This window comes from Chlamydotis macqueenii, chromosome 7, assembly GCF_036417535.1.
Source record: "Chlamydotis macqueenii isolate bChlMac1 chromosome 7, bChlMac1.mat, whole genome shotgun sequence".
Classification (NCBI taxonomy): domain Eukaryota; kingdom Metazoa; phylum Chordata; class Aves; order Otidiformes; family Otididae; genus Chlamydotis; species Chlamydotis macqueenii.
The window spans coordinates 21,150,378-21,178,374 of NC_141562.1; the positions used below are offsets into that span (position 1 = coordinate 21,150,378).

The window sequence follows — 27,997 nt, forward strand, 5'->3', positions numbered from 1 at the left end:
TACGACAATGCAGAGGAAACACCACTTGTTTGGAGGGACCTACCATATGAAGGACATTTGTTAGAGACAGGGAACTGCAGAATGGAAGGGAGAAGTAAGCCCAGAGACTGACAGAGCAGCAGTGGTGGATACACAGGGGCAGCACGGCAAAAATGCAGAGACGCTGCGCAACCGTGCCTCAGGGAGAGTCAGCACTCAGCAGGCAGCTCGTCCCTGGGGCATTACGTTATGGAAGGTCCTGGGGCAGGAAGGAAGGAAGCCAGCAAACAGGTGAACTGTGCAAGGAAGTTAGGTCAGTCTGGCTCGTGGGACATTATAGAATAGAAGTACTGCTTTTCTTTTTAGTGATTCCATGATTGAGTTATGATAACACAGATAGTACTACAGATGAAAACATATGGGAAGAAAATTACACTGGTAGTTTACACCTTTATTCTCAGCAGCAGAAGTCATTGTCAGAGGGGTAGGGGGGAAGGGGAGAACGTACTTCACGTGAGACAGGAATAAGAACCTGAAGAGAAGAGAACAAGGTTTCTGAGAATCAAACCTAAATGCTGGGGATCAAACCTCTGAACTTTCCTTTATGGACTTGTACCAGATTAGCCTAAATATATATATGTTTTTTTTCTCTTTTGCAATAAAAAGAACACAACACCATTCCTGAAAGTAGTTTAGCTTCCCCTCTGGAGGCCCCTTCCATCACCACTTTCTGCTGCCTGTTTTTCAGTACTTATCCCATTCATTTGTACAGAAACTGCCACAGCATGATTTGCCCAGTGTGTCTACACCCCGGAGTTCTAGTTCTTTCACTGTATCCATAGTCAAAAACTATGGGTTTTATTTGGCTTCCTCTGAGAACTTCTCCGTTTGTCCATGCTAAACCCTTTTGCACCCTTCATCACAGGAGCATGTCCGGAGTATGATCAGAGGAAGGAAAATAAGCAGAAAAAGTAATTTTGCCTCTTTCTTTCATACTCTTTTTCCCTGCTGTCTTTGTAGTGATACTAGCAAAGCTCCCACGCACATTGGGAACTTCCTTAGTGACTTCAAGCATCTTTCAAGATATCAGTGGAAACTCTTAGATATGTGTTGTTTAAGTGATTTGGTTTCCAGTAACTTGTGCAGATTGTTGTATGGACAGAAAATGTGCTTGGAACTCCACGGCATTAGGAGCTGTATAGCCACCATGCCTAGGAAACAGGCTTCAGCTAGCAATGGCAGCCTAGAGGCCACACACCATCTCCTAGATGCCATGCTTTTTTGGTAAAGGAGAGCAGAAGCTGCAGTCTTATCCCAACTGCTATAGAAAACTGGGAATAAAGTAACCTCTTTACTCATAACACTACAAACCATTACTTTATAAGGGAAAACAACTTCATGTACGGAGACCTTCCTGCCTACATCCAATTGGCTGCTTAGGAATGATGCTCTGCTAAATATGTCTCTGGCTCCTTTTTATTTGGGGATTCCTTTCATCTTCGTAGCATTAGCAGAATCTCTAAATGTTTTGGTTTGCCTGGCTTGAGGCCCTCTCCTCTATCTCACTGATAGGCTTTACACTTCCCCACTCCCCTCTTGAAAAAAAGCATGAAAAAATAAGCTCTAGGGAGCAGAAAGTCCCTCTAATAACCTGATTCATTGCAGCTGTCACACAGCATGCATCTGTAAAGTGTCAGACCAACCATAAGCTGTCAGACCCATAGACTAGCTTTCTCTGTGATTGTCAGGCTCTTGCACTAGTCTCTCTCTAACAACTAAGACAAAATGGCTCTAGTCATTCTCAAATAATGGCAGTTTTCAACGTACAAAGTTTGGAAAACAGTTTTACTAGTTCTGTTCAAGAGCTAGAGGATACAGTGTTTGTCTGCCGAGCCTTTTGAGGGGGGTGATGATGCACATTAATTCACAATCTTTATCTTCTTGATTAAGGTATCCTTCTCCATGGTACCATTAGGTAAAGTTATCCCTCATTCAAAATCAAAGGAACATATTCAAATTAAAAATGAGCTAACAGTTCCCTCCTTAGATAAATGAAAAGAACATAAGAATGAGCCCTGCTGGGTCAGGCTGATATCCATCTAGCTCAGTATCCTGTCTCTGAGATTTCCTGATAGCAGATGCTTAGGGAAGAAACAGGACACGTACAATAATAATTTTCTTCTGATATCCTTTCTACTTCCTTATGTGCAGCATAAGGATTTCTTGAGACAGGAGTTTGTACCTACATCTTCATGAGTAATAGAAGTGGATAGATTTTTCTTCCATAACTTTGCCTAATTTAAACACATAGTTTTGGAGACAGATTAGCCTCCACGATTTTTTGTAGAAATAAGCTCTCCATTTTGTCTGCAAGGTAGCACATATAGCTCACACTCCAGCTGGTGCAGACATGCCTAATATTAGAAAGAAAACATCAAATATATCAGAAGCATAGAACACTGTCTTTATACCAACAGCTGCAAATCCACCACAGATCCCGGATAAAGCCCTCAGGCTACTGGCCAAGGCTGAGCTCTGCCTCACTGTGCGTAAACTCTTAGCAGCACCTCAGTAACTTGTTCACAGTTCATGCAGACAGATCTGCCCTAAACGACATTGTAGACAAGGCTTCTGATACTGTAACATTGGCACATCTCCTAAGAGCTGAGACAGAACAGATTCCCCCAGACAATTATCAGAACCTCTCCAGTAACAAACTGTCTAAGTATCACTGTGAAAACAAGCCCTGTACTCCTAAGGAAGTCAGACCTATGCGACGTGTGCATGGGGCAAGCAGAGCACAGAGGTCCTTCCTCCACAATAACTTCTGAACTCCCTAACCAACATATTCCCACACTGACAGCAACAAGGAGACCAAGTTCTCACCATGTTTTTGGAAGTGGTTGCCCTGTTATTATCTCACCAAAAGAAAGGTTTCAAGATGAGCTTGCACATTATGAGAAGTCAGATAGTTCCCATCAGAGAAACGTGCTGGAAGTAGGTTTCATAAGGCTATAGACTGTGGGCTCATTGTACACCTAGTTATATCACACAGCTTCACAAGCTCAGGTGCCTGTATCAGCCAATTTGGCTGGCCCTCCAGCAAACAGCAAGAAAAAGGACCTCTACAAGGCAATTTATTTCACCACTGAATGTAATAAGTTTCTGAGGTTCACTTTTTGTGACTGACACAGCTTCTTTGCTCATGGGTTCTGGATGATGAAACTGCAGAGTCTCTCTCACCACAAATGTCAACGAGAAGGTACCTACCTCTCCAGATGGCCCAGCCCTGCTCTCCAGCCCCCTTCTCTCGGCACTTGGGCTCAGAGCAGTTGGGTGTCGCTGCTAGGCAGGACAAGGAGACATGGCCCTGCTGCAACTTCCTTGTCTTCTGTATGAGCCACTCAGCACAACCTTTAAACAAACACCTCCCGAGAGCACACCCGAACTCCTTTTTTAAACCTCCATGAGAACCACTGTCACAGGGAAGGAATGACCATTTTATGGCAATAAACTAAGAACGTGCAAAAAATACAAGGGGAAATCTACAACCTATATGACTAAAGTGAACACATACTTTAAAAAATACCTGACGATAAAAAGGAAAAGTACTTTTGGAAGTGGCATGCTATTACATGGAAATATATGCTGTTACATAGAATTTTCAAAAATAAAGTGGCAAATGCAAACATATTTAATACATCTGCATTTTCTATAGCAGGAAAAAGTCAGATGTTAATTCAAATTATTACAAAACAGTTTGGGGCTTCCTATTTCAATGCCATTGCAGGAGGGTGCAGAAAGAGCCAGCAGTAAAGCTGGGCATGCACAGTGCAGCACATTTGGATAGCCTGCATCCACCCAGGTGTTCTAGAAAACAGGCCAAAGTATCTCCAGAACAATTAACATTTATTTTCATTAGTCCTTAAAAGTGCTTAAGGGGTTTTCCCAAAATGGGAAGAAAGGTTGTTTAACAAAAATTTCAAGAACGTAATGGCAAGAAGTAGCTAATCACAAACTTCCCAGATGAACACAGCTCTCTTATCACAGCTGCCAATGTAGAAGCCAAATAATAAAAAATAAAAGGAGATAAAATAATAAATGCTAATGATTAAGGCTTTATAAAAATGACTTCTTGACAAACATTTTTTTCTGAGAAATATTGCAAACTTAGTTGTAAAAGCCCTCTAAAGCTTTTTACTTTCTAAAACATGAAATAATTAAAAATAAGGTGAATGCAGAATTGACCTACGCAGAGTACCATGAGAACTGTCTATCTGAAGTCTCACAGCACATCAGCGCAGGGAAATCAGTGCCGGGTGGGTGTGATTCTGTGGGACCTTTCCTACCCATCACTGTCTGTGCACCTCAATGCCTTTATCAGTGATCTGAACAATAACATGTTACAGATCAGTGTCACAGATAAAGTGTGTGTTTGTTTTTATAACTTGCTACAATCTACATTACAGATGTAGGATAAAACAGAGTCCTCCCCAGCAGATTCCTGTTTATAATATGAAGCCTTAAGAAAACTCTTTGCATCTCTGACCTGTGCAAAAAGATCCCTAACCCCATCCATTGCACTTCTCCTGAACGTCATTTTGGTTCATGAAAACAAGGTGCAGACAAACACACCCAGCAAAGTGGTGCCTAACTCGCCGCAGATTGCAGGAAGGACAGGACTTCACTGGTGCTCTCCTCTGCCCTGTATGGCGTGTCAACCTGCCTCTGGCACTTTGCAGCACTCATCCTGGCTGCTGCCTGGAACTGGAAGACCCTCCTGTTATCTACTGTGGCGCTCCAGGAGACCAACAGCTGATGATGGTTGGGCACTTAGCCAGGAGGAACTTAGCACACCACTATTACTCATGCTTTAGAACATGCCATTTATAAACTTCTCCCTAAATGATGCTCAAGTCTCACAAGAAGACTGAAGTAATCAAGTTTTTCACCTTTGCTTTGCAAATATATCTTAGTTACGTAAGGTAGTTTCTTCCTCTTTCTTACAGACAGTCATAAGAACTATGGAAAAGTACAAGATAACATGCTATTTTTATTAAATAACTTGGTTGGTTTTCTGAAAGCATGCCAGTACTTTCCAGCCAAATGTGGGAGGTGTTTTTCTCTTCCACTAAATGTGTTTTACATGTTCATCTTTAACTGTTTGCTCAAATTCCCTATCAGACTAAAGAACAGAATTTCGTCATTTTCCTTTTATGACTGTAAGATTGACTTAGACACACATTTCTGAAACAAACCATCCTTCAGAAATAAGGAAAACCACAGAATTCTGCAAAGTTTTTGCTCATTCCAGCCCATTTTAAGACCAATTGCTGTTCCACTGGAATCAATGGTAAGATTATCACTGACCTCATGGTTAAAAGTATCTGGACTCGGGTCTAATCTGCCTATAGACCAGCTGGAGATTTCTCCAACCTCAATTGCTTTTTGACACATTTCTTAACCAGAATAAGATCACAGATACTGTTCTGTATTGCAATACACACACACATAGTGTGCCCACAGGCACCAGCAGATACAGCTCTCGCTGCACACAGCTCTCCGTTCCACACATGGAAGGCTAACACCTGCCTGGCTTCACTGCAGTTTTCAGGACTTTGAGAATATCCCAAGTACCTACAGGCAGAAAATACTATAACTTGATGATACATGTTCTGTTCTTCTTGTAAATCAGTAACAGCACTGAATAAAAGACAACGTTTTGCATACCTCTGTGTCAGAGTTACAGTTTCTGCCGTGTTGTCACTCCTGTAGGCACTTGCCAGGTTTCTCTTTTTTTCTGTTTCTTGCTAGTAACTTCTTGAACAGATGTAGCAACTCCTTTCACTGCTGCAAAACACTGTTGCCCAAGGATCTTGAGAATGCCTGGATAGTTTGCAGAGCAGGATACCAGAACTACACATAACACTTTCAGCTTCCTAATTAGAGCCTGTTACTTACTGCATTGTATTTAGCTGTCTCTGGGAACTCATTTACAAGGTCAAATGCTCAGACCTCTTAAACTTAATATAAATCTTTCCTCTGCACTCTGATTAGTCTGTGCAACACAGCCATGAACACATTGTTTAATAAAAGGAGAAAATTATGCAATTAGCAGGTCTTCAGCGTAAACATGCCCCTCTTTCTGAATCGTGTTTAAATAAAACAATGTTCCTATAGTATTTCATGGCATTAAAAACTCAGCACCACTTGCACTGCAAATGGCCAGGCCTTCTCAGAAAAATGGGCTGGGGGGAATAGGGGACAACCACACTTGGGAAAAGGGCTAACATCTGGGGTTTTTTTTCCTGCTTACAAGCTACAATACAAGCTACTGTTTTCATGAGAACTAAACCTTCCCTTTTAGCTTGATTTTAATAATTTATAGTAATTCTTCTGCAGACTAGTTTTTGTCAGATCCTGTTTTTTCTGGTAGGCCCGCTGAAAAGAAAATGTGGGATTTGTACCAGATCACTCAGGAATAGTAGAACAGTAGCTGGGAGAGCAAGGAACAAGCTCCACATAGCAATAGCCCTTCACTGCACCAAGCCGAGATGCTCTGGGCTCTGCCACATGGCAAATGCAGGGCAGACCAGGCAGCCCCTTCGAGGGGCTGATGGAGAAGGGGCTGGTGGCCGACCCTACGTCCCAGAGGGAGGGAAGTCCCCAGGTACTGATATAAGGTATCTTTACATCTGCTTTGTGCATATGCAGTGAAATCTTAGCTTCACTCAAGATAACAGCAAAATTACCACTGATCTCAAGTAAAAAAAATGACTTACCAAAGTGATTCAATGGGAGCTGAGAATCTGGTCCAAAACTTCTACTTCAAGAAGGTAAAACAATTTTCTTACTCTGTTACAGCAACGGGATCTAAGTCTTTCACACTGAGGAACTGCTCTCCTCTCAGCAGGCTACCTCCAGGCAGCGGGGTTTCTGAGCATCCCTGAGCTGGGAGAAATGCATGGAAAACCTGTTAAAGCTGTGGACTGCACTGGCACCAGGCTCTCCTGCCCATGCCAGGGAACCAGAAATGCACATTCTGCTGTTCATCCCTCTGCAGTTCCACATGCAGTCTTCCATTCCTGTGCGAGACACACGCTGAGCTGGCTGACAGTAGGAGACGCAGCTACCATGCAGTGTGGAAAGGATGCCTCTTCTGAAATACTTGGCTTCAAAGAAGTATTTGAGAAATGATTCAGTTGCAAAATACCACTAACGTCTTATCTGGGAACTTAACAGGTTGCTTCAGACAGCAAACATTAGTGTATTCCCTCTTGTTATCACCACTCCTGGAGATGCACGGCTTTCTAAGCCCATCATTTAATTGCTGATGAGAACCACCAACAGAAAACAAGCAACTGCTTTTTGATAGAAATATAAATTAGTCTGTGCTACGTACTCATTTCATTTGCTGCATGCTCATAAAAGCTTGACTATGCAGCTGGCTGTGCAGCTGAACAGAGAAGATATGACTCACTCCTGTAGCTGCATGAGCCACCCAGGTCTCTGGTCTGTTTGTGCAGATATTGGTACAAATGGGTGAGTAGATGAAGGCAGGGAACAGCAACAGCCCAACCACCTCCAAAATCTGCTCCTACCACAACAACCCCTCTTTACCAGTATTTAGCTCTTGATCATCTACTTGAAGCACAAGCCCTTATTAAAAGCACACAGCAGTGCCCAGGAGACAAACATTCAGAGTGAGATCACCGCATCCTGCTCTCGCTCTGAAGAACGTCTGATGCTGCAGAGGATGCCAACCTGCATCTGAGACATTAGTGGGAGGGACAAAACTTTTCACATCACTGTCCCTCCCCCTGCCAAAAAAAAATTCCAAAGGTTATGCAATTTCCAAAAAAAAAAAAAAAAAAACCAGGAGAGTTTTGAGTCTCAGCACAAGGTGCTACTTTGTCTAAGGGTGCTAGTGTCACCTGTTAGATGATATCCCAGAAAGAGGAGCCTGACGGAGTAAAGCAAACTGGTGGAACTAAATCCCAAAAGGCATAATATTTCTTACAGTTCCAGAAATTCCGATCAACTACAGTACGCTAAGATCTTTTAAAATGTTTCCTTTAGCTTCTCCTCTCCACCACCATCTTTAATATAAATTGTCTTAGTTAACTTTAAAATTATTACAAAAACTTTTTTCCTTGAAGGGTACCTGTTTGGGTGTCACTTACTCACCTTCGGAAATAAAGCCACCTGGTGTGCTTGTTACTGTCATTGTCAGATCAAGGGTTAAAAGCAGAACCAAAGCTCTCCTTTTACTCACATTTACCTATGGATCCTTCCTCTCTCATTCTGGTAGGAGATTCAGCCTTGGATTTAACTCACAAATGCAGGAAACTACCACTACTCACAGATTAAATCAGCCGTGCTCTGTTCAGGCTGTGCCTGACGGGAAAAGGTCTGAACACTTCTTCATTCAACTCTGGAGAACATCTAGCCTCCCTAGCACGTTATCTCAAGAGCTTTTACAGTTCATCTGTTACACATTTGACAGTTAGCATTTGCTGTATAGCACGCTTTGCAAGTATAAAGCATTATCTTAGTATTAGTAACACCATCCTCAAAAAAACAACTAAGAGCACTTAGCCTGAAAAAAAGAGAAAAGACCACCAGCCAACCTCTGAAGCTAAGCTGCCTGCTGCAAGTTCTGGATGGAGACAGAGCTCTGCAAAACTTTTAAAGAGATTAATTTACAAGTCACAAATTAAAATTTTAAGTAAGCCCATGTGACATGCAAAATATTTGCTAAATAACACAGCATTCAGGATCTCAGCACTGATTTCGAGAATGCACACACACAGGACTGGGACAGGATGGTCCCATGGCTAAAATAAAGTCAATAATCAACCCTAAGATAGAAACACATCTACATTTATGGTAAGGTTATAGTGATTGGCTGTAGGAGCCACGAGGCATCCAGCCAACTTGCTTTTCCAGTCTAAGGAAATGCTCGGTTTGTTTGAAAAATGATTTTTTTTTTTTTTTCCTGCTGTGAAGAATGCATTGACGTCATCAAACTGGGTCTGTTGAACAAAAGCATAGATCCAGGGTTGTGGCAAGAAGTCGAATTACAAGAGAAAGGACATGCATCTGTTTCAGCTTTCTTTTAGAATGACAGGGACTATTCCTCATTCTCCTTTATCACCTCCAGAGGAGAACTGATAGAGGGGACAAGTGACTTGCTACAAGTTTCAGTTTCCACTCTGTTTCGTTTGGTTTCCACTCTGTTCTGTTGCTAGTGTAGTGTTTTTTAGATAAACACTAGCAACTCTGGCTCCACAGGCCTGTGTATCAGATCACTATTACTTCTAATAGTAACATTCTGCATGTAGAACTCCCTGATCTTATTTGGTGTAACACCATGGGGCACCCTTACCAAAAAACCCCACAGGGTGTTCATAAACCTCTGTCATATCAGCTTCTCCACATATCAGCTGTCATATCAGCTTCTCCACCTGCAGAACAGCGTGTTTGGGCCAATACAGTGCTTTGCTACCACATCATCTGACCAAGAACATTTCATTGTACTACTAACCCACAGGATTATAAGAGGTGTCTTAGAAAGGGGGAAGGGTAACCTCAAATTGTCAGAACCTGACCAAGTCACAGTGCAACAAAATAGCCAATAGTGGCTACACAGTTGGTTACAGGTCATTTCTGATCCACAAGACCACAGAGCAACAGGTGCAGCTGGTAGGTGGAGCAAGGTCACCATTTTAATGTTTCACAGAAGATTCAGAGAACAAAGGGCAAAGCATTCCACCACAAAACTGTACTCAGTAAGAGCTGATGATTTAAGGACTGATGCCACTCAGATCCTTTCCCAATAGGGTTGACTGGTGCTTGTGATGAGAGTCACAGAACAGAACAGGTTTGAGCCAAGGGTGAAGGAGACGCGATAGGCCTGCGTGAGTAATGGATTACTCAGTCTAGTACTTGAGCTAAAGTCAAAATTAGGTTGTTCTGAATATACATGAGGGAGGGGAGAGGCAAAACAGAAAAGCAAATTAAAAGAAAATGCAGACAGAAAGTGAAAAAAAACCCAACCCCTACTTTGGGCCTGATTATTAAGTGTTTGAACATTTTGTCCCTTCCTTTTAAACTTCAGTTTATTTACAAAACATGAATCACATAACACAATGTTTCACTTTAAGTATCTCCAAAACATATATTCTGTATTCTCTCCTATTTTTATCCCTTTTCAGCCAAATCAAGTTGTCCAAATGCAACAGCTATGTCTCCTAATCCACATCGTAAGGCAAACGTACATCTACTAAAAGACACAGGAGTAACTCAACATATACAAGACAAGAAAATGCAACGCTAACAGGAAGTCAATTGTAGTGAGGAGTTAATAACTCTTCTCAAATTCAACAGCTACTGTATTTATTATATTAAGGTATCCTAGTGTAAGTCTTCTATGCAACAATAATCCTCTGATGTGTATTATAGGTCAAAGGAGAACTTAAGTTTGATGGAACTACTTTGGTTAAGTTACACTATGTTAATTTAATTGCCCAATCTTAGTACAAAATAACCGCTAAACAATTACCAATATGCCAAACCAAATCTAAACCAAGATGATAGGAAGGTTGGAGCATCTCTCCTATGAGGACAGGCTGAGAGAATTGGAGTTGTTCAGCCTGGAAAAGAGAAGGCTCCAGGGAGACCTTATAGTGGTCTTCCAGTACCTAAAGGGACCTACAAGAAAACTGGAGAGGGACTTTTGATAAGGGCATGTAGTGATAGGACAAGGGGTAATGGCTTAATGGCTTTAAACTGGAAGAAGGTAGATTTGGATTAGACATAAGAAAGACATTCTTCACTATGAGGGTGGTGAAGTACTGGAACAGGTTGCCCAGAGAAGCTGTGGATGCCCCATCCCTGGAAATGTTCAAGGCCAGACTGGACAGGGCTTTGAGCGACCTGATCTAGTGGAAAGTGTCCCTGCCCATGGCAGTTGGGCTGGAACTAGATGATCTTTGAGGTCCCTTCCAATTCAAATTATTCTACAATTCTTAAAAAAAAAAAGGGATATTTAAATAAAAAAAAAATCTGTAACAATTTAACAAATAAATAAGTTGTAGAAAGCAAGCCAGCTCTTAAGCTTTTTCCTCCCCTGTTATTTTCCCTCTGAAATACAAATATAGAGTCAACATTCTGAGATGAGACCCATAGGATGTACAGGCCTCTGGGCCCTCAAGTGCAGGTTTTTTTCACATTGATACATTTTTCTTCTCCTCGAGAGACTAATTAAGTTAGCCTTCTCAAAAACTCAGCAATACCCTGATGAAGATGCAAGTAGGCTTCTGGAGAGGGAAGAAAAGGTTTGATGCCAGTTAAGGCATGAATACAGATTCCAAATCACTGACCCTCAAAGCCAGAGTGCTGCACTCGTGTGTGTCCAAAATCATTCCTCAGGTGTTTTTGCAACTATCTTGAACAGAATTTCCTATGACCAGTGCACATACATGGACACAGAATAATAATAAGAAAAAAAAAATCAAAACAGGACAGTACATGAATCAAAAATTTCACTTTAATTCCAAGATCTTACATTTTTAAAGATGGAATCGCAAAGGAACTAATAAGTCAGTCTCCTGTCTGTTAAATGCTCCTGGAGTTGGATCCCGCCACAGTCTGATCCTTCTCTGGATGTTAGGCAAGGTGCAAGGCCATCTCCTGGTAAGAAAAATAGTGCAGCGTCTGCTACTGCTTAGCACTCCACAACTGACACCTAAATTAAGCTTTAGATGAAGACTGAGTAAAGAAAACAGTCAAGGCTGCCACTCTTACCAGCCCAAAAAAAGCTGGTGCAACACAAGAAACAGCACAGAGATTAAATAACTGGCTTTACAGTGGCCACCAATACCAACTCAGGATAATCAAACAACAAACAAACAAAAAAAATTATCTATTATATTTAAAAAAAAACCAAACAAACCCCAATCAGCTACAGTTATTAGCTATATGAGGTATAATCCCAAATCATACGCAGACACTATTGTGTTGACAAGAATCTGGTGGCTTCTCAAATGTTTCTCAAAGCTCCTTAACAAGACAAAAACACTCCAACACAAAACAGATACACGCTTGCGGTCACCAAACCTCTGCAGAGGCGGGGAAGAGTGTAAACCACGTGCGCCTAATAGACGTTAGCTACATTAGCGGAAGATGCTGGATAACCAGGGCAAGAAGCACACCAAAGTGTTACTGAATGCTAAGTGACGTCTGCCGAGGGCCCAGTCACGACAGGTTTTGTTTTTAGGACAAAGCGCCATCTCCCAAGTGATTAATTTGGAAACAGCTCTATTGAGCTTTCTGCTGCAGCAGCTGTCCAGATCTGGACAACACTGCTTGCAGTCCCTACTCCACCCCTACCCGCACGCAAATTTCCGCTAAAATTAACAGCCTTGGGTACACGCTGATTTGAGTTTGCGCAGTAGGAACTACAGACGTGTAACACAGGCATTGCACCCAGGAGAGGTGCCTCTCGTCTCTCATACTCCGTACTGCCACTGAGAAGGCAAAAATTTGATTGTTAAAGGATACTCCAAAGGCAGTATCTCTAAAAATGTGTCAGCAGTACATTTCGTTTTATCTGAAAGTGGTTAAAAAGCCTGAAATATTTAAAACAGCACCTATTTTGAAGACATTATGAACCCAGCTTATCTGTATGGCAGCTAAGAGCCATACCAGCAGAATATCTGAAAGGTTTCTGAAAACATGAGTCATAAAACACTGATCTTTCAAAACCTGAAAGATCAAAACACGTATCGATAACTGACACCGCCGTGTCCTCCCACTACGGAGGAGGCCAGACTAGTGGCATCTCAAACCACTGAAAGCTTGCAGGAAAAACACGCGGAGAGAGTGGAAATAACTATGAACGAGAAGTCACAGGCTTAAGCAATCCTTTCGGTGGGACAGCAAAAGGCATATCTTCTGCTGCAGTGAGTTTAGCTTATTTGGAACGACTGCTCTGCTCCTATGGATTCAGGACTCCCTGCCCAAGCCTGTCCTTACCAACATCGCAAAACTGGAGTTTCTGCCCTCGGCAGGGAGGCAATTGTTCTACCCAGCAGTTGAAGCACACGAAGCAAATGCCTCACGTCCAACCCAAAGTCTGTTGGCACTTCGCTTCGTGACCCCAGGGCCACGTCGGGCACTCACAAGCTGCCAGGCAGGTGCACCCGACCCCCTACAGCCCAAACACTCAAGACTCTCGTGGAGAGTGCGGTGCCCACCGCACGCAGGAGGGGTGTGCCCTCGCCCCCCTGTCACAGAGGGGAGCCCAGCGCAGGGCGCTGCCCGCAGGGGCGGTCGCCCCGCCCGGTGCCAGCTCTCAAGGCCGCGGCCGCCCGCGGGCAAGGCCGGGCAGGGGTATCTCTGCCCGCTCCCGGTCGCCGGGCTCCCCCCGCGCCCCCCCAGCGCCCCCAGGGGCGGACCCGCGCCGTGTTTACTAACATGGGAGGAGCCGGGCGTGGGCAGGGCGCAGGCAGCTGGCGGCTGTGGAGGGACGGGTCGGTTTCGCTCTGCGGAAGGTGCAGGATCGCGCTGGGCAGGGGCGGCATGGCCTGGGGACTCCTTCCCCTGCTCCTCGTAAGTGTCCGCGTGAGCGGGTGAGCGGCCCGGGCGGCGCAGCCCCGGGCTCGCGCCCCGCCGCAGGGCGGCCGACGGCGGGGCCGGACGCGGCCGGGGCAGGCGCAGCCGGGCGGGGACGGGGGGCGCTGGGCAGGCGGGGCCAGAAGCGTTGCCTGGGTTCTGATCGCCGCCGGCCGCGATTAAGTTTTTTTTTCGAGAGTTCAGCTAATTCATTTAGGCGTGTTGTTGGTTTTTTTCCCCGTTAAGAAATCCACCTTCAAGTTCAGGCACTTTATGGCTTTACAGTCACTTCTTAGGGTGCCAGGTGGAGGGAAGCAGGAGCTGCGGAAAAGCCGAGGGAAGGAAAAGGGGGATGGATGCAGGTAGCTGCCAGGGACACCGGGCTGTGTGCCATAGCTGCGGGGACCCAGGGACGGCTGGCATTGGCCTCGGTCCGCGGCCACCCGGACCCGGCCAGAGCTGTCGGCGAGACAGGTCCAGCGTCCCCGCAGGGACAGGGCGGTGAGGTCTGAGGCTGGGTGTCTGCCCGGGCAAAGATCACGTAAGCGAAAGCTGACTTGCACAGCACCTCAGCGGTATCTGGTAAAGCAACACAAAAGCCAATGGCAGAGAAGTTTTGAACCACTACTGACTGTGGCCCAGGAAAAACTGGAGAAATAGCCCAAGTCCAATGGCATGAAGCGCAGCGTTTACTGGAAATGGGGCAGCGCCCTCCTTTCTTGCCTTACTCGTCCTCCATGCACGGTATGAGTCTCCGCAGCCTCAGAGCGTAGGTCACGTGTCTGACTGTCATCAGTAAAGTTACATTTGCAAACGCTCCTTCTGAAGGGCTGCTGCCAACAGGGAAGGTAAGGACGCGTTCCAGTGCCTGCAGCACCAGGGTCCCCACTGGTACAGGAGCACTAGGCGGCAGAGCTGCAGTGGGCAGGAGACCTTAGGCACACGCAGGTGCGGATGCACTGGCTCTGCCTGCGCTCTGGCAGAGCTGCCCAAGGCAGCCCTGCTCCTAAAGCCTGGAGGCGGGATGCTGGGGATCACGGGGCAGGTGGCAGTACACCCTGCTGCAGGGCAGAGCGGTGACCTGCCTGGCAGCGCGGCTGCGGTATACCTTGCTTCCCCAGCCCCAGTTCTCGCCGATTTCAGAGAGAACACACCAGAGTTTGTGTTCAAAATCCGCTCATGATGTGGTTACATTGCTGATGAATGCAGTTTGCTTTGGGGTTTAGCAGGTTAAAATCAGATGTCAAGGTAAAAACTATTCAAATTCTGATCTAATTTACTATAGAACATGTAGTAAACAATTTAAAGTGATTCCAAGAGTTATATGCATGCCCCTGCATAAAGCACCATATCACAGTTATATACAAAGCAGGATTTTCATCTGCTGACAGAATGTATATTATCTATTCCTGTACAGGAGCAGCAAACAACTAGCAGAAATGTCAGTCTAGCTCAGTATCTTAGAACTATTCAGAATATAAATTAAGGTAAAAAATAGTTTCTCTTATCACACTGCTCCCAGAGAATAAATATAATTCCTACTCTTATTTTCCACTTGTTTCCAAATTTCAGTATCCCTTAGAAAGACTGTGGCACTCCCACATACTTTCTATTTTTAAAAAATTATGAGGTGGTTTTATTTTTTTTTTTTTAATCAGCATGTTGTTCCACTACTTCTAAATCAGTTAAGCGGCGCGCAGTGTTTGACATACTAATTTGATTAAACCAGAACATGAAAGTAGTTTGTTGAATGAGCCCCAATTTTGCAAGCAACTCCATGTTGCACTAAAGTAGAAATAGTTGCATGGTTAGTCATGCAAAATAGCAATGGCCTACATAGTTAGAAAACATAAAACTTTACCCTGTAAAACGAGCCGCAAAACCACATACCGCTCAGGGACACTCTAAAGGAACAGGACATCTTAAGAAAATGAAGTGTTACCTAAATATTTTGTAATTATCTGATATGACTACAGAACAGGCATTTTTCTGGAAATTTAGAAGACATATTTGAAAACAGGCCTCCTGCATTACTGCACTAACTCTTCCTTCTCATTTCCCAGGCCACTAATGCATGCATTTAAAGGTATACATATAAACAGTCATGGGATGATCCAAGACTCAAGTGAAAAGTATAAGGGCCCCAATTCTGGAGACATCTGTCTGCTCACGGTTCCACAGTTAACTGCCTTCATCTTTGAGACAACTCACTGAACAAAGACAAAGTGTCAAAAAGAAAACTGTATTGTGTTGCAAAAGGAAATAGGGGAAGAGTTGCTCAATTTCTACACTGTCCAGCTCTTATGCATCCTTAGTCACAACATCATCAAAGTGAGGCAGGAACTGTAAATATTGCTCCAGTTCTCTCAAATTGCGTAGGATTTATTAGGTGTTCACTAGTACAGTACTCCTAAAAAACCAAAAATTAATTAAAAAAAAAAAAACAAAACCAGCCAAGCAAAATAACCAACCATACAACGCCCACTCCCCAACATATTGCCAGAATTTGCATGAGAGTCAGCTGAGATGTGAAACAGTAATGGATTGAAGTTGGACAGAGACTATTTTAAGACTGGACAGCTTCTTACTCTAACAGCAGTGAACACATACATCTCACTTGAAATTTAAGAAGCTAGAGGATACTGGAGATATTGGAAGCAGAAATTACTTATAATTGTAAAAGAACCGGAGTAGAGAATCCTCTTAACAAGCAGTGTGAAATTACTTACCATTTGAAAAAGCCAGACTGACAGGGTTAGCACAAGGGAAATTAATAGCACAGAAAACTGTAGAGCTAACTCTCAACCATTTGTCAAAAGTACCTGAAGGAAATCAAAGCTCAGAATGAGTTAAAGTTTTTCTCAACTCCCACTAGGCAACAAAGCAAGAAAAATTCCCCCCCCCCTCCCCGCCTTTTTTAACACTTAGAAAGCCCCTGATGAGCTCATGCACATTGCTCCACGTAACAAATGTGGAGTGGAAAAAAAGAGGCTACCAAGTTCTGAAGGCATCAGCCTTCTCATCCATAGGCATCTAAGAATTAGAAGTGGGACGAGTGGTTTGCTAAAAATAAAGTGTATTATAAAGATAACAGGAGAAAGCAGAGATATTTTTATTTTCTCAGGGTTAAAAGTTGTAAAGCTTTAAAAAGTCCTGTATGCAAAGAACACATTCACACACTTTCAAAGCTGAGATTACATCCCCATAAGGTAGGTCTGCTGAAACTTCTTAGTTGAAGGAAGTTAACCCCTTATGAAGAATACTCTGATACAGGAAGAATTGGAGGCCTGAGAATCTCAAAGATCAGACAGGTTTTCAAAGAAAAGCTCCTGTCACTCTGCCCTGTGAATACAGATGAAAACAGGTTTTCTAAGTCTCCTTAGCAGATGCCTGTTGGTGAAAGCATTTTGGAGGACTCTGTAGGAACAAAGGAGAGGGACGCAGAAAGGGCAATGCAAAAGGAAAGAAAGCAAAAAATGTGGGCTCATGTGATAATTTTTATGGATTCTGCTAAGGTCAGATGTCCCCGATTGATTGATTTTATTCCCATTGACTGCTCAGTTCAATCTAAGTCTTCAGTTCAGATATGACAACTGTTTTCTAGGTTAAGATAAGAAAGGTAGAAGAGAGCCTCTGTGAGTCATTTTAGGCTGAAAACATACAGCTGCTGTTTGAATGTACACATCACAAAAAAAGCACCTACCACCCCTGTCTCTGTGAAAGCCCCTAAAGTGCTTCCTTTCCACTATTAGCTCTCACTGCTCTGTGACAACAAGGAAAGCAATTAAGATATGCACAAAAAGCTAAATGACTACTAACTTTTTTTTTTCCTATAAGACATACCAAAATTTCTCTGTAGCAAATGGATTGCTTTTAAGAGGGTGCAAATCCAGGACAAGAAAAAAAGTTTGAAAAAATTAGGGTATTGCATTGAAAGCTATGGAGTCTTGACAGTTTTCTCATGATTCCTTGTACAGGAAGGCAATGTAAGAGACCTCCGCAAGCAGAACCGATGTAGGTGTTTGGTGCTGCTTGAGTGTCAAATTCTGAGAAGTGATCCCCACTTCTTGTAAGTGTACCAGGAAGTTCATCTCTGTGAGCGACAGCGGAGGGCTTCCATCAAGAAGTGCTGTATTTCTGTCCCCCCTCACTGTATCAGCACAGCTTGTTTGTATGAAAGCTTAAGCAAGAGGCAGAGAGGTTTGTTCATGTGAAGAAAGGCTGTGTCTGTGCATGCACTGTGATCGCAGGCGTTCAGTAAACACAAAAAGAAACCGAGCTAAGTTTTGCTGATATTAGTCATTTAGAAAGATCTTTCCTTCTTCAATTATATCCCATTTTCTGCACAACTTTCTGTACATTTTCTTTCTTTGTGTGTGTTCTGTGATTCGTCAGTGCTGTTCAGTTTCTCTGCTGTGCCCAGGTACTGTTTGTGGGTGTTTGGGCTGTGGTTATCTTCACTCTCTCTCTTCTCTTTACTGTTACCCAGGGTCTTTTCTGACTTCTTTGTCTAAAAATGGGAGAATTGGGTGCTGAAAGCAGGATGGAGCATGTCTCTGGGCGCAGAGCTTCACCAGGCACGGCTGTGAGGGCAGGTGAGGAGGAGGGAGCCAGGCCCCGGCAGCGGCCCCGAGACGGGGCAGGTTTGTCAGAGCATCGGCTGTGACGTTCGAGCGCAGCAGGGAGCAAGCAGCAGGGCTGGCATCACGCTGCTCACTCGCCACGCAGAATCACCGGTCCTCCGTCAGCGTGGGGAGATGAAGGAGTAATTTCCCCACCAACTTCCTCACGCCACGAGTGGCATTTGTGTTGGCCCACCACATGCCCCAGCCATGCCACCTGCCTTCAGAGCTGGAAGCCCTCTGGCACTATTTGCTTTCCTGGGGCAGCCAAAGACCCATTGTGCTGCCTGAGGACCTCCCCGCCCCGGCGACCGTCTTGCTTCCCAACCCTTCTGCTGACCAGGGCCTGATGGTGGGCAGACCAGTCAGGTGTCACGATCCTCCAGCTCGGAGAGCTGGGACAAAACGTGTTCCCCTAGTGTTGTCCTGTGACCATCCCCTCCCTCGGCCCAGTCCAACAAATGGCGGAGGAGTGATGGAGGTGCGGGGCTTCACTCTGCTTCAAGGAAGCCAAACCAGACTGGATGCACATCTCAAAAAAATAATTACTAAGAAGTAGTAGATTGAACTTTCTATCCCAGTTTTTAGTAAGGCAGTTCTCCCAGGCAAAAGGAAAACAAACCACACTAATTTGGCACATCTGTTTGACAGCTTCTGTGAGGGCCTTACATTAACTTTAACCTTTTAGCGTCATTAGACTGGGATTCAGAGCAGAGCACCCTCAAATTTGGCAGCAAAGGGAGAGAGTCAGAGTGCTGAAAGGGGAAAGTGACAGGCTGAGCATCCATACCTGCAGTTCCTCAAGTGCTAAACTGCTTTTATAGCAGCTGAAACTTCTCCAGGTGCAAAGAAAGGTCATCTTAATTTCTGTGTAGTAACTAATAATACAAAAGTTTTAAAACAGATGCTTTTCACCCTCCCATCTCTGAATAGACTAGAGGATCAAAAGAAATGGCTACTTGAGGTCAGCAGACAGTGGTCATATCGGTTACTTCAATTAATTAGCCACAGATAACACTTCCTTCACTTGAGAGCCTCATTTGAAATCAAACCCATTTTTCAATAAGTTAGTATTTAAGATAATTAAAGAGTTTTCTGCAGCTAACTAAAGTTACGGTCAGCATCAAAGCAGTTTCACACAAAGTCCTGAAGACTGAATTCATCAGCCGCTAAATATCGCCCTCTGGCAGGAAAAAAAAAAAAAAAAAAAAGTGTAACAATAAAAAGAACCAGTCCTCAAATTACTACAGAGTCCCTTAAATATGTATGTCCCTTGTTAGCATAAAGAGGTACATAGCATAAAGAGTCAAATTTGTATTAAGCTGCAATTCAAAAGTGTTTAAAAATAACCAGCCATTCAGAATTAACCTCTTTCAAATAGACAAGACAAAATTTAAATTTTTTTTTCTAATCAAGGTGTTCTGCATGCTGATTTAAAATGTGAATAAATCTGTGATTGGCAGGACTTCTAGTCCACACAGTGCACCACTGTAATGACATTTGGCAGTTTCTTTATATTGCACCTAATTCCTCACTAATCTCCCTTCCAAAAAAAAAAAAAAAAAAAAATGTACGCTGCCATCCCTCTCCATCACAATTTGGTCTGTTCTTTCATTTTGCCAAGGACAATAGCATTGCTCCATTTCTTCCCAGGCATCATTTTTCCCACTTCCTCAGTATCCCGCACAGTCTATATCTCTGAGTCTTTTTAAAATAAGAAACAATATATTTTTTATTTAATGAGGAGAAAGAACAGTGAATGTAGAGCTCAGCTTAAATGTTAAGACTTCAAACTCTTCAAGACAAGGACTGTCTTAATCTTTTCTGTTACAGCCCCACACAGATAGTTAGTAACATACAAGTAAAATAAGTTGTGGAAATGTTCCAATCACTCCAAACTATCTGCAGAAACTGGATTAAGTAAAGGCAGGCTGTCCTGCATAGTAATATTTCTAGGAGGGAATCTAGTTCTCCAGCCAACAAGCATTACATAGCTCCATTATATAGACATCTCATACTTAGTGCATGCAAAGTATATACAGAATTTCCCACAAACCTTTGCCAAGAGGAAGGCAACCTATAGCAGATCTCTCTTTCTAATTTTCCCCCCTTGCCCCCAAAATAAAAAAAAAATAATAAAAATAATTAAAAAAAAATTGAATGGCTTGGACTCTGGTCCACAGTGCTTTCTTATTGTCATGAAGAGGCAGGAGAGTGAAGGCAATTAAAGTTACTACTGACTAGAAACCGGGGAAAAAAAAATTAAAAACCAAGCACTATGCAATTTAACTCAACAGTGCATTCAAAGAAATGGATCAGAGTATAAATTAATTTGAAAGCAGAGTGATACTTCTTTCAGGAATATATAAACATAATCTATTAAGGAGAAAAATAATTTAATTGGAAAACAAAGTGAGAACAAGACCATTTTAGAAATCAGGTATTTTTGAGATGAAAACATTCACTTTTTTAATTCTTCAGAGATGCATTAATACTGTTCAGTTTGCAAGAAAGAGTAGGGTGGCAAGAAATTAAGAGAGATATTGTTTGAATTAAGGAAGTTCTCTGTGGAAGATTATTATTACTGGCTAAAAAGGGACAGATTTAAGCACGGTGATACGAGGCAGAGAAAGCTATTCAGGCAAATAGTGGGAGTTCTTTTGCTTTGCACTATCATTAGGCATTTGAGGTCATCTGTAAAAACTCAGATGCATGGGCTTGTTCTCAAGCATTAATGTTCAAACAGTCAGTCCTTGTGGTAGGGTTGATAGCGTTAAATCTAATGTGTGTCCTCACTGTCCATTAACTCTTCTGAAGTAATGACAACTTTAATAAGAGGGTGAATATCAATATGTTTAGCAATAGAGTAACAATACTGATGTAACTGTGCTAGTAGTAAAACACACCTACAGTCTTTGACAGTTTTTTTTTTATAACTTGGTTTTGTTCTCTCCTAGGTGGTTGCCTTAATTATTGAAACACAGTCTAAAAATGGTACTGAAGCTGTTATACACATAGCATCCAATGGATTAATTACAAGGAGGATCATTGCTAAGAGGGAAATTAAGTGTAACTCAGATGAATATAATTTAGGTGTTAAGTGTTGCAAGAAATGTAGACGTGGTGAGTATCATTATAAGACTGTGTTGAAAAGTCATTAAGAGTGGAAATCACAAAATGCACAACTGCTTTGTGCTAGAATGGCTAAGCTGTGTTTCCTGGAGGCAATGCTTCATTCTAGCTGTATCTTTCTCTATTACGGGGCATCAGACACTTCAAAAGTATTTCTTGACCTCAGTGCACCAATAACTTTTCACTACAGATAGTAGTTCTCACACAACATGCTTGTCACAAAAGAGCTAAGAATACATACCCATATTTGAAAGAGGTTAAAAAAAAGTGCAAGCAGAGGCTTTTGCCTATGTGATTCCATATATTCATGGGTTTTCCAATTTTGCATGTACAGTTTCATTTGGTGTGTTCTCCTTCAGTCCTAAATTGGAGGAAGGATGATATAATCAGATCTTATGTACATTACATTACTGAAGAGCATAAGTGTATGTGTAAAGAACATAGATTCTGTCCATATTTGTAAATCACAAAGTATGAGGGATAATAACACATGGTTTCAAAATAGAGGGAGGTAGATTTAGATTAGTTATCAGGAAAAATTTTTTTACAATGAGGGTTGTAGAACACTGGAACAGGTTGCCCAGAGAGGTGGTGGATGCTCTATCCCTGGAAATGTTCAAGACCAGGTTGGATGAGGCTCTGAGCAACCTGATCTGGTTGGAGATGTCCCTGCTCACTGCAGGGGGGTTGGACTAGATGAACTTTGAAGGTTCCTTCCAACCCTAACCATTCTATGATTCTAAAAAGAAAGTCTGACATAGGTCTTACAACTAATGACTTCTGTACAAAGGTATTACAAATCTTAATTCTTGGGTTTTTTGTCTCTACAGGGTTTGTTAAAAATATCGACTGCCCAACAGATACTAGCAAACACTGTGTTCAATGTGAAAATGGAAAGGAGTACATAAGTCATGACAATGATTTGGACAAGTGTTTGAGATGCTATTCATGTGACAGTATATTTGGTACGTCTTTAGAAATAACAATTCTAGCAATGATTATTTTTTGATACAGGATTTGACTGAAAAGTCTCCACAATCCCTGAATAGTGGGTAGCATGCAGATTAAAATGTTTTAGTGGTAGTACATGAAAGAATTTATTACAAAGTCATAAGTTTATCCCCCAGTTCCCTTTTGTCAGGCACAAGGTAGGAAGAACAAGCTATATTGGTCCATTATTTCTCCTTATATCTGCCTTTACTCAACCAAAGCAGTCCTTGCAAAGCAGACCCTATACAAAAGAGAGAAAGCTCTCTTTTCTTTGCCCTATATTTAAAAGGAGAGGGGTGTTGTAAGATGCAGGGATAGGAGAATTCCCAATGGTTTATTTCGTGGTCTTTCAGGTAATTAATAATATTACTTAAAATTGTAGGAGCTGATAGAGCGATGTCTTTTATACCTTCAAGATGCTGTGTGGGTTATAGGGTCAAATTATGAGACTAGGAGGAATATCCTGCTGGGTCAGACCAATGGTCCACCTATTCCAGTATTCTATGTTCGGCAGTGGAGGCAAGAGATGCTATTTAGAGGAAACATAAACCAACCTGTCTACTTGCTGTGGTCTATTCACTGCAAAGTAGTCTACCACAATTGTGGGAAAGGATGTTAGAAGGTCCATCCCTATCTAGTCATTTTAGTACCCATATATGAGCCCTTTGTGCATGAACCCGCTGGGGGGGGGGGGGGGGACGACACCAGGATCCAGAAATTCACTACCTGTTGATAGACTCTTTTAAAAACAAAACAAAACAAAACCCATTAAACTTATCTCTTACCAGTTCCACCAGGTGTCCTGTAGTTCTAGTATACCTGGATTTAGGGAATGATCGTTCTGCATTCCTCATATCTGAAATCAAGTTTGGTAAGCAGAGAGACAGCTCTTAACTCCAGTATGGTTGTACTCAGATAATTTTCTGGAATAACAATCTTAAATGCCTTCCCCTTCCTGTAAGACCTATATATGCATATAAATTTTTCCTCTCAATAGCTACTATAATAAGCATTTTTGAATGGGTAATGAAGTCAAGTACAGCAAAACAATTCAGCATTTTGTACAGTGCCATAAAGGAAACTAATAGTTAAACTGAAGGGGAAAGAAAGGGTACTGGGACGGCTAGTCACATTGTCCCATGGACAATAATGTAACTGAAGAGATGTCAGTAGAAAACATTATGCAGGAGAAAAATTATCATCGAAGTTCCATGAGAACTATTCCTAGGATCATTTATGTTTGATATTTTCATGAATCACTTCAGCACTGGCTTTGCAGTAGGGCTGATAACAGTTTTCCTGTTACAGCAGAGCACTGAATGTGATAACTTAAAAATTCACTTCGGTTCTTGAATGCCTATGAAAATAGCTTTCACAGTAGGTACATACTTAAAGTAATTTTTAATGCAGGAATAATTTTTCATAGATAGCGATAGCTTCATCATATACACTGAGGACAAAAAAAAATTCATTCACTTGTTTTGATACTTCAGCAGGGAATATTTTAGCTAGAAGAGAGAGTGGAATTCCTCACCATTGGAGGTCCTCGAGAAGAGACAGACTTGTCTGTCAGCGAGAGTAGAACTTGTCTCTGACATCAGGCAGGGAGATGGTCTTCTGAGTTTAATTCTGGCTTTACACTTCTGAATGGGAAAAAGAAGCTGACAACATTTGGTACCTCTTCTAGCAAGAGCTTCATCGTGCGTTTTTTGAGCTCTTGGCCAGCAGAGGTCTCTTTGCCATCTCCATATTTCCAGTACTCCGGCAGCAGAGCCTCCTATAAAAGCTGTGTTGTTCTTAGAGTTGAGCCTCACCAGTGGTGGCAGTGATAGAACTAAAAGCACATAAGTCTCAGGACAAGAGCTTGTGAGCAGAGGTTCCTGCTTTTAAGGCCTACTTTTTCAAACTAACAAACTTTAAGAAATTTATTTTAGGTTTGGAGGTTGCAAAGAACTGTACCTCAGTACAGAACACAGAATGCACCTGTGCAAAGAACTATTTTTGCAATTCTTCTGAACCATGTAGACACTGTGAGCCATGTACCATGTAAGTTTATGCCTTCATTGTTAAATATGAAATTGTTAATATCATATGTTATCACACCTTTTTCCAGCCAGTTTCAAGACAGAAGCTCAGGTAATGTGTAACCTGCGGGGAAACATACTAGTTTTCCTTTGCACTTACCATGTTGAGCTGACTTAGCTCACTCAACTTAACTTGCATCCACGTAGGCTTTCCAAAAGCACACAGAAAAAAGTTATATACATCCAGCAAGTCTGTACATACTTTTCAATAAATGTAATGAAGTATCTGAGCTTTCCTGTTGTCCTCGTGTGATCTACTGTTAGATCTAGAAAATAATTTCCACACCTTTTTTCACTCCTATACCTTTCCATATCATTTTCATACCTATTATATTCCGGACTCCAGCATCTTGATATATGAAATATTTAGCTGATAAAAAGTGTTAGAAGATTTTGATGTGCTCTGTTGACAGTTTCTAAAAAAAACAAATCCTATAATAATCTTTGTTCATGTTTTTTGCAGATGTGAAAGCGGCGTAATTGAAAAACAATGTACTTCAACTTCAGACACTGTCTGTGGAATGAAAGGTATTTTAAAACCTAGCATGGTCTAGCATCTGCTGTATTTTGAGAGGCTACTGCAATTGTACTGTTCTACACAATGGCCCATAGTGATTCCTGACAGCTAAGGGTATCATACCTACTGGGCCCTGTAGGAGCATGATTGCTCTTTTCCCTTGATCACTATGCAAATGTAGGAGCTATTACTCCTTTTTAGGGGCAACTTATGATAGGTAAGACTTCAACAAAGAGGTAGTATCTACCATTAGAAGATAACAGAAAGGCTTCTATAATCGGACGCAATCTTGTTTAAAATTTAGAGTGTGTTGCTGTATTGCATTTATTGACTTAACTTTTATATAATTTTTCCAATGTTCCAACAGAAACAGGAATGCCAGGGTGGGCCATTGCTTTGATAATTGTGTTAGCACTATTAGCAACAGCTGGAACAATATTCTGGTGTAAGTGATTCCCTATTCCTTATTCCTGTCGTAATCTGAATAAGATATTCAGCTGCATTATATTCTTGGAGCCCAGAAGAGAGATATACTCTGTCCTGGATTCTTAAACTCTTTTTTTTTGTTTCAGACAAGAGAAAATATAAGGATCTTCCTAGCAAGGAGAACCTAGGTGAAATAGTCCCCAAACCAGAGCCTTCTTATGTAAGTATTGTTGATTAGATCACAAAAAACTCAGCTTCACGCAAGGAACTTTGTTCCATTTAAATTACACTGGGACTCCCACGCATGTGCGTGCCTCTCTCTGTGACATTAATGAAGTAAATTTCACCATGAGGACTCTTTTGGGAGATGTAAGAGAAACCTTGTATTACTTATTCAGGATTTGTTGACGTGCTTCCTAAGTTACATGATCAAGATCACAAATTCATAAATCATCAGGCCTCCACGAACCCAGGGTACCTGGCCTCATGCATACTTTTAGGCAATAGCAATTGTGAGGTGATTCCCCAAGCTTACCCAAGTCAAAAGAGCTCTGTCTGTCCAATCTGATTCCCTCACTCATAGAACAGAGGAATCATGGAGAAAACAAAAAGAAAATTACAGAAGTGTCATGAAATGTGTTTATCCTCTTATACAAGGTTGGTTTTTTACAAACCTTGTTTCTACTCATTTCTCTCTTGTTTCTCTTTTCAGGAGAACGTACCTCTTGTAAACACAGGTAAGAGACAAGTGATTTCTCAAAGTTCAGTAGAAGAAGAAAAATACAAGTAAATCCTACTCCAGAAAAAAAACAGGGGGTATTTTTTTGTGTAGACTTTTCCACTGCCTAGGGCTGTCATTCTAGCACAACAGTGAACACTTACTAAAGAAATGCCCGTTCATATTGTGCTTATTAAGGCATTTAGTGGTATCATGAATGTTTTGCCTCAGGAGGAATTTCTGTTGTGTAGGAAACAATTGCTAATTGACAACAGGTGAATTTCTGCATGTGGTACAGACACTAGGAGGCAGCAAGCTGGATTTCTAGAATCATGGATAATTATGATAATGACATAGTCCCACAGCTAGCAGTGGGATTGCAGAAACACAAACCTACCTTATGTTCAAGGGCAAATCCACAGTAGTAACACACAATAGGAAGACAACATAAGCTCCAAGGCTGCATCACAACACAAGACCTCTCCTGTTCCAGGACCTTTCCGGACACTGTTTTGAGGAAAACAGGTACATGAGGCCTTACCAGACTTTAATGATAGAGAAGGACAGACTAGGTTACAGAGGGAACTGAGATTCTGTTTCAAGTGCTGAAAAAGCAATATGAATGCAACCCTAAATACTTCAATTACCTATCATTTGGATACACTATATATTGTAAAAAAAAAAAAAAATCACTTATAAAACATACAGATTCATGAATACCTGAAGCATAATCTGTTTTGGATAGGTAAAGTATCGACTCTGAGCGCAGGTGACAAAAACAGTAAGATATAAGTCCCAAGAGCATTAATTTTCTTTTATGCTTCTAGATGTTGACCTGAGCAGCCATGTTGCTGGTATTGTGGAGGAGATGACACTCCAACAAGTGAAGACATTTGTTCGTAATCACAAAGTACCTGAACCTGTCATAGATCAAACTGTTCGGGATTATTTTAGTGATACATCTGAACAGAAGATCAAGCTGTTTCAAGACTGGTATCAAAGACATGGGATAAAAGGAGCCTACGGAACCTTAATAAACAGCCTGAGAGAGTTTAAAATGTGTGCTGCAGCTGATAAAATTGAGGAAAAACTGAAGGCAGCTGTTTCCAGCTGTCAGGAAGGGGGACAGCCTTATAGCGATGACACCCAGCAAAGCAAAATCTGCACTCAGGAAAGTAGAGACTCTTACAATGATACTGCTGAGCTAAATGTAACCTGTTCTGTTAGTCTGGAAGAGACATAGCCCAGAGTACTTTGAAAATTACTTCTGACTTAATTAGTGTTTTTATAATAATATAAATAACAAAGCTTTTAAATGCCATTTTCATTGGTAGTTTGAGTCAAGGAAGTTATGTGAACAAAGAATAATTATGATTTTTGTACCAGTATCTTTCCTTTAAAAAATATTTTAGCTTTTTTTTTTTTAAAGTTATTGAGAACTGGGAGGAGAAGTTGTATGATATACTTACTAAAAGATACAATATAAGATCCCAGCTATAGGATTCACTACAAGAAGAAAGAAGAAATGGTCATTATTTGAAGAAAACGTTTAGTCTAAATATATGGTCCTGCATTACTTAATCAATGTAATGTTTTGCTTACGTTAAAATTGCAGGATGTTGCATTTTTCGAAGTGAAAACTCTGGTGTTAAGAGTCTATGATGAAGTGTACTAGGAAGAATACTTGAACAAAAAAAATATTATATACGTCTGATTAATTTTTAATATAGGTATTGCTGTATAATTAAATTCTACTCTGTTGTAAATAGGATTCGTCCCTTGTATAAAAGCACCAGTGTGTGTGTATACGAAGTTTGGTATATGTGTGTGTGTTTATACATGTGTATATGTGTGCAAGTTTTCTATGCAAAAGCTCCCAGTGCTAAGTAAAAATTGTTATTTCCCTTGTTCT

At 41.7% G+C, this 27,997-nt stretch overlaps 3 protein-coding genes across 9 annotated transcripts in view; 1 reads left to right on the top strand and 2 right to left on the bottom strand.

The window, feature by feature from the left end:
• The window catches only part of ACTA2 (actin alpha 2, smooth muscle), a 25,822-nt gene extending 12,147 nt beyond the window's left edge, over positions 1 to 13,675 (bottom strand). The window contains exon 1 of one of the 6 annotated variants that reach the window (XM_086752727.1): positions 13,455 to 13,675. The gene's annotated coding sequence lies outside the window, so the exon portion shown is untranslated. Of the gene's footprint in view, positions 1 to 2,145; positions 2,163 to 5,709; positions 5,855 to 13,454 lie in introns of those variants that run through there. The other 5 variants (XM_086752728.1, XM_086752730.1, XM_086752729.1 and 2 more) reach the window with 5 other exon arrangements.
• Positions 1 to 27,997, bottom strand: part of LOC104473828 (putative lysosomal acid lipase/cholesteryl ester hydrolase) — a 177,955-nt gene that overhangs the window by 58,531 nt on the left and 91,427 nt on the right. The window lies entirely within an intron of this gene.
• Positions 13,459 to 27,994, top strand: FAS (Fas cell surface death receptor). 2 transcript variants are annotated; one of them, XM_086752722.1, is made up of 9 exons: positions 13,459 to 13,593; positions 21,176 to 21,341; positions 22,181 to 22,315; positions 24,275 to 24,386; positions 24,888 to 24,952; positions 25,309 to 25,386; positions 25,514 to 25,587; positions 26,080 to 26,104; positions 26,913 to 27,994. In XM_086752722.1, the coding sequence occupies exons 1-9, from the start codon at positions 13,459 to 13,461 to the stop codon at positions 27,326 to 27,328; spliced, it is 1,206 nt and encodes a 401-aa protein (XP_086608848.1). In that variant the 3' UTR covers positions 27,329 to 27,994. The 2 variants fall into 2 exon arrangements, with proteins under 2 accessions (XP_086608848.1, XP_086608849.1); XM_086752723.1 differs by lacking the exon at positions 25,309 to 25,386.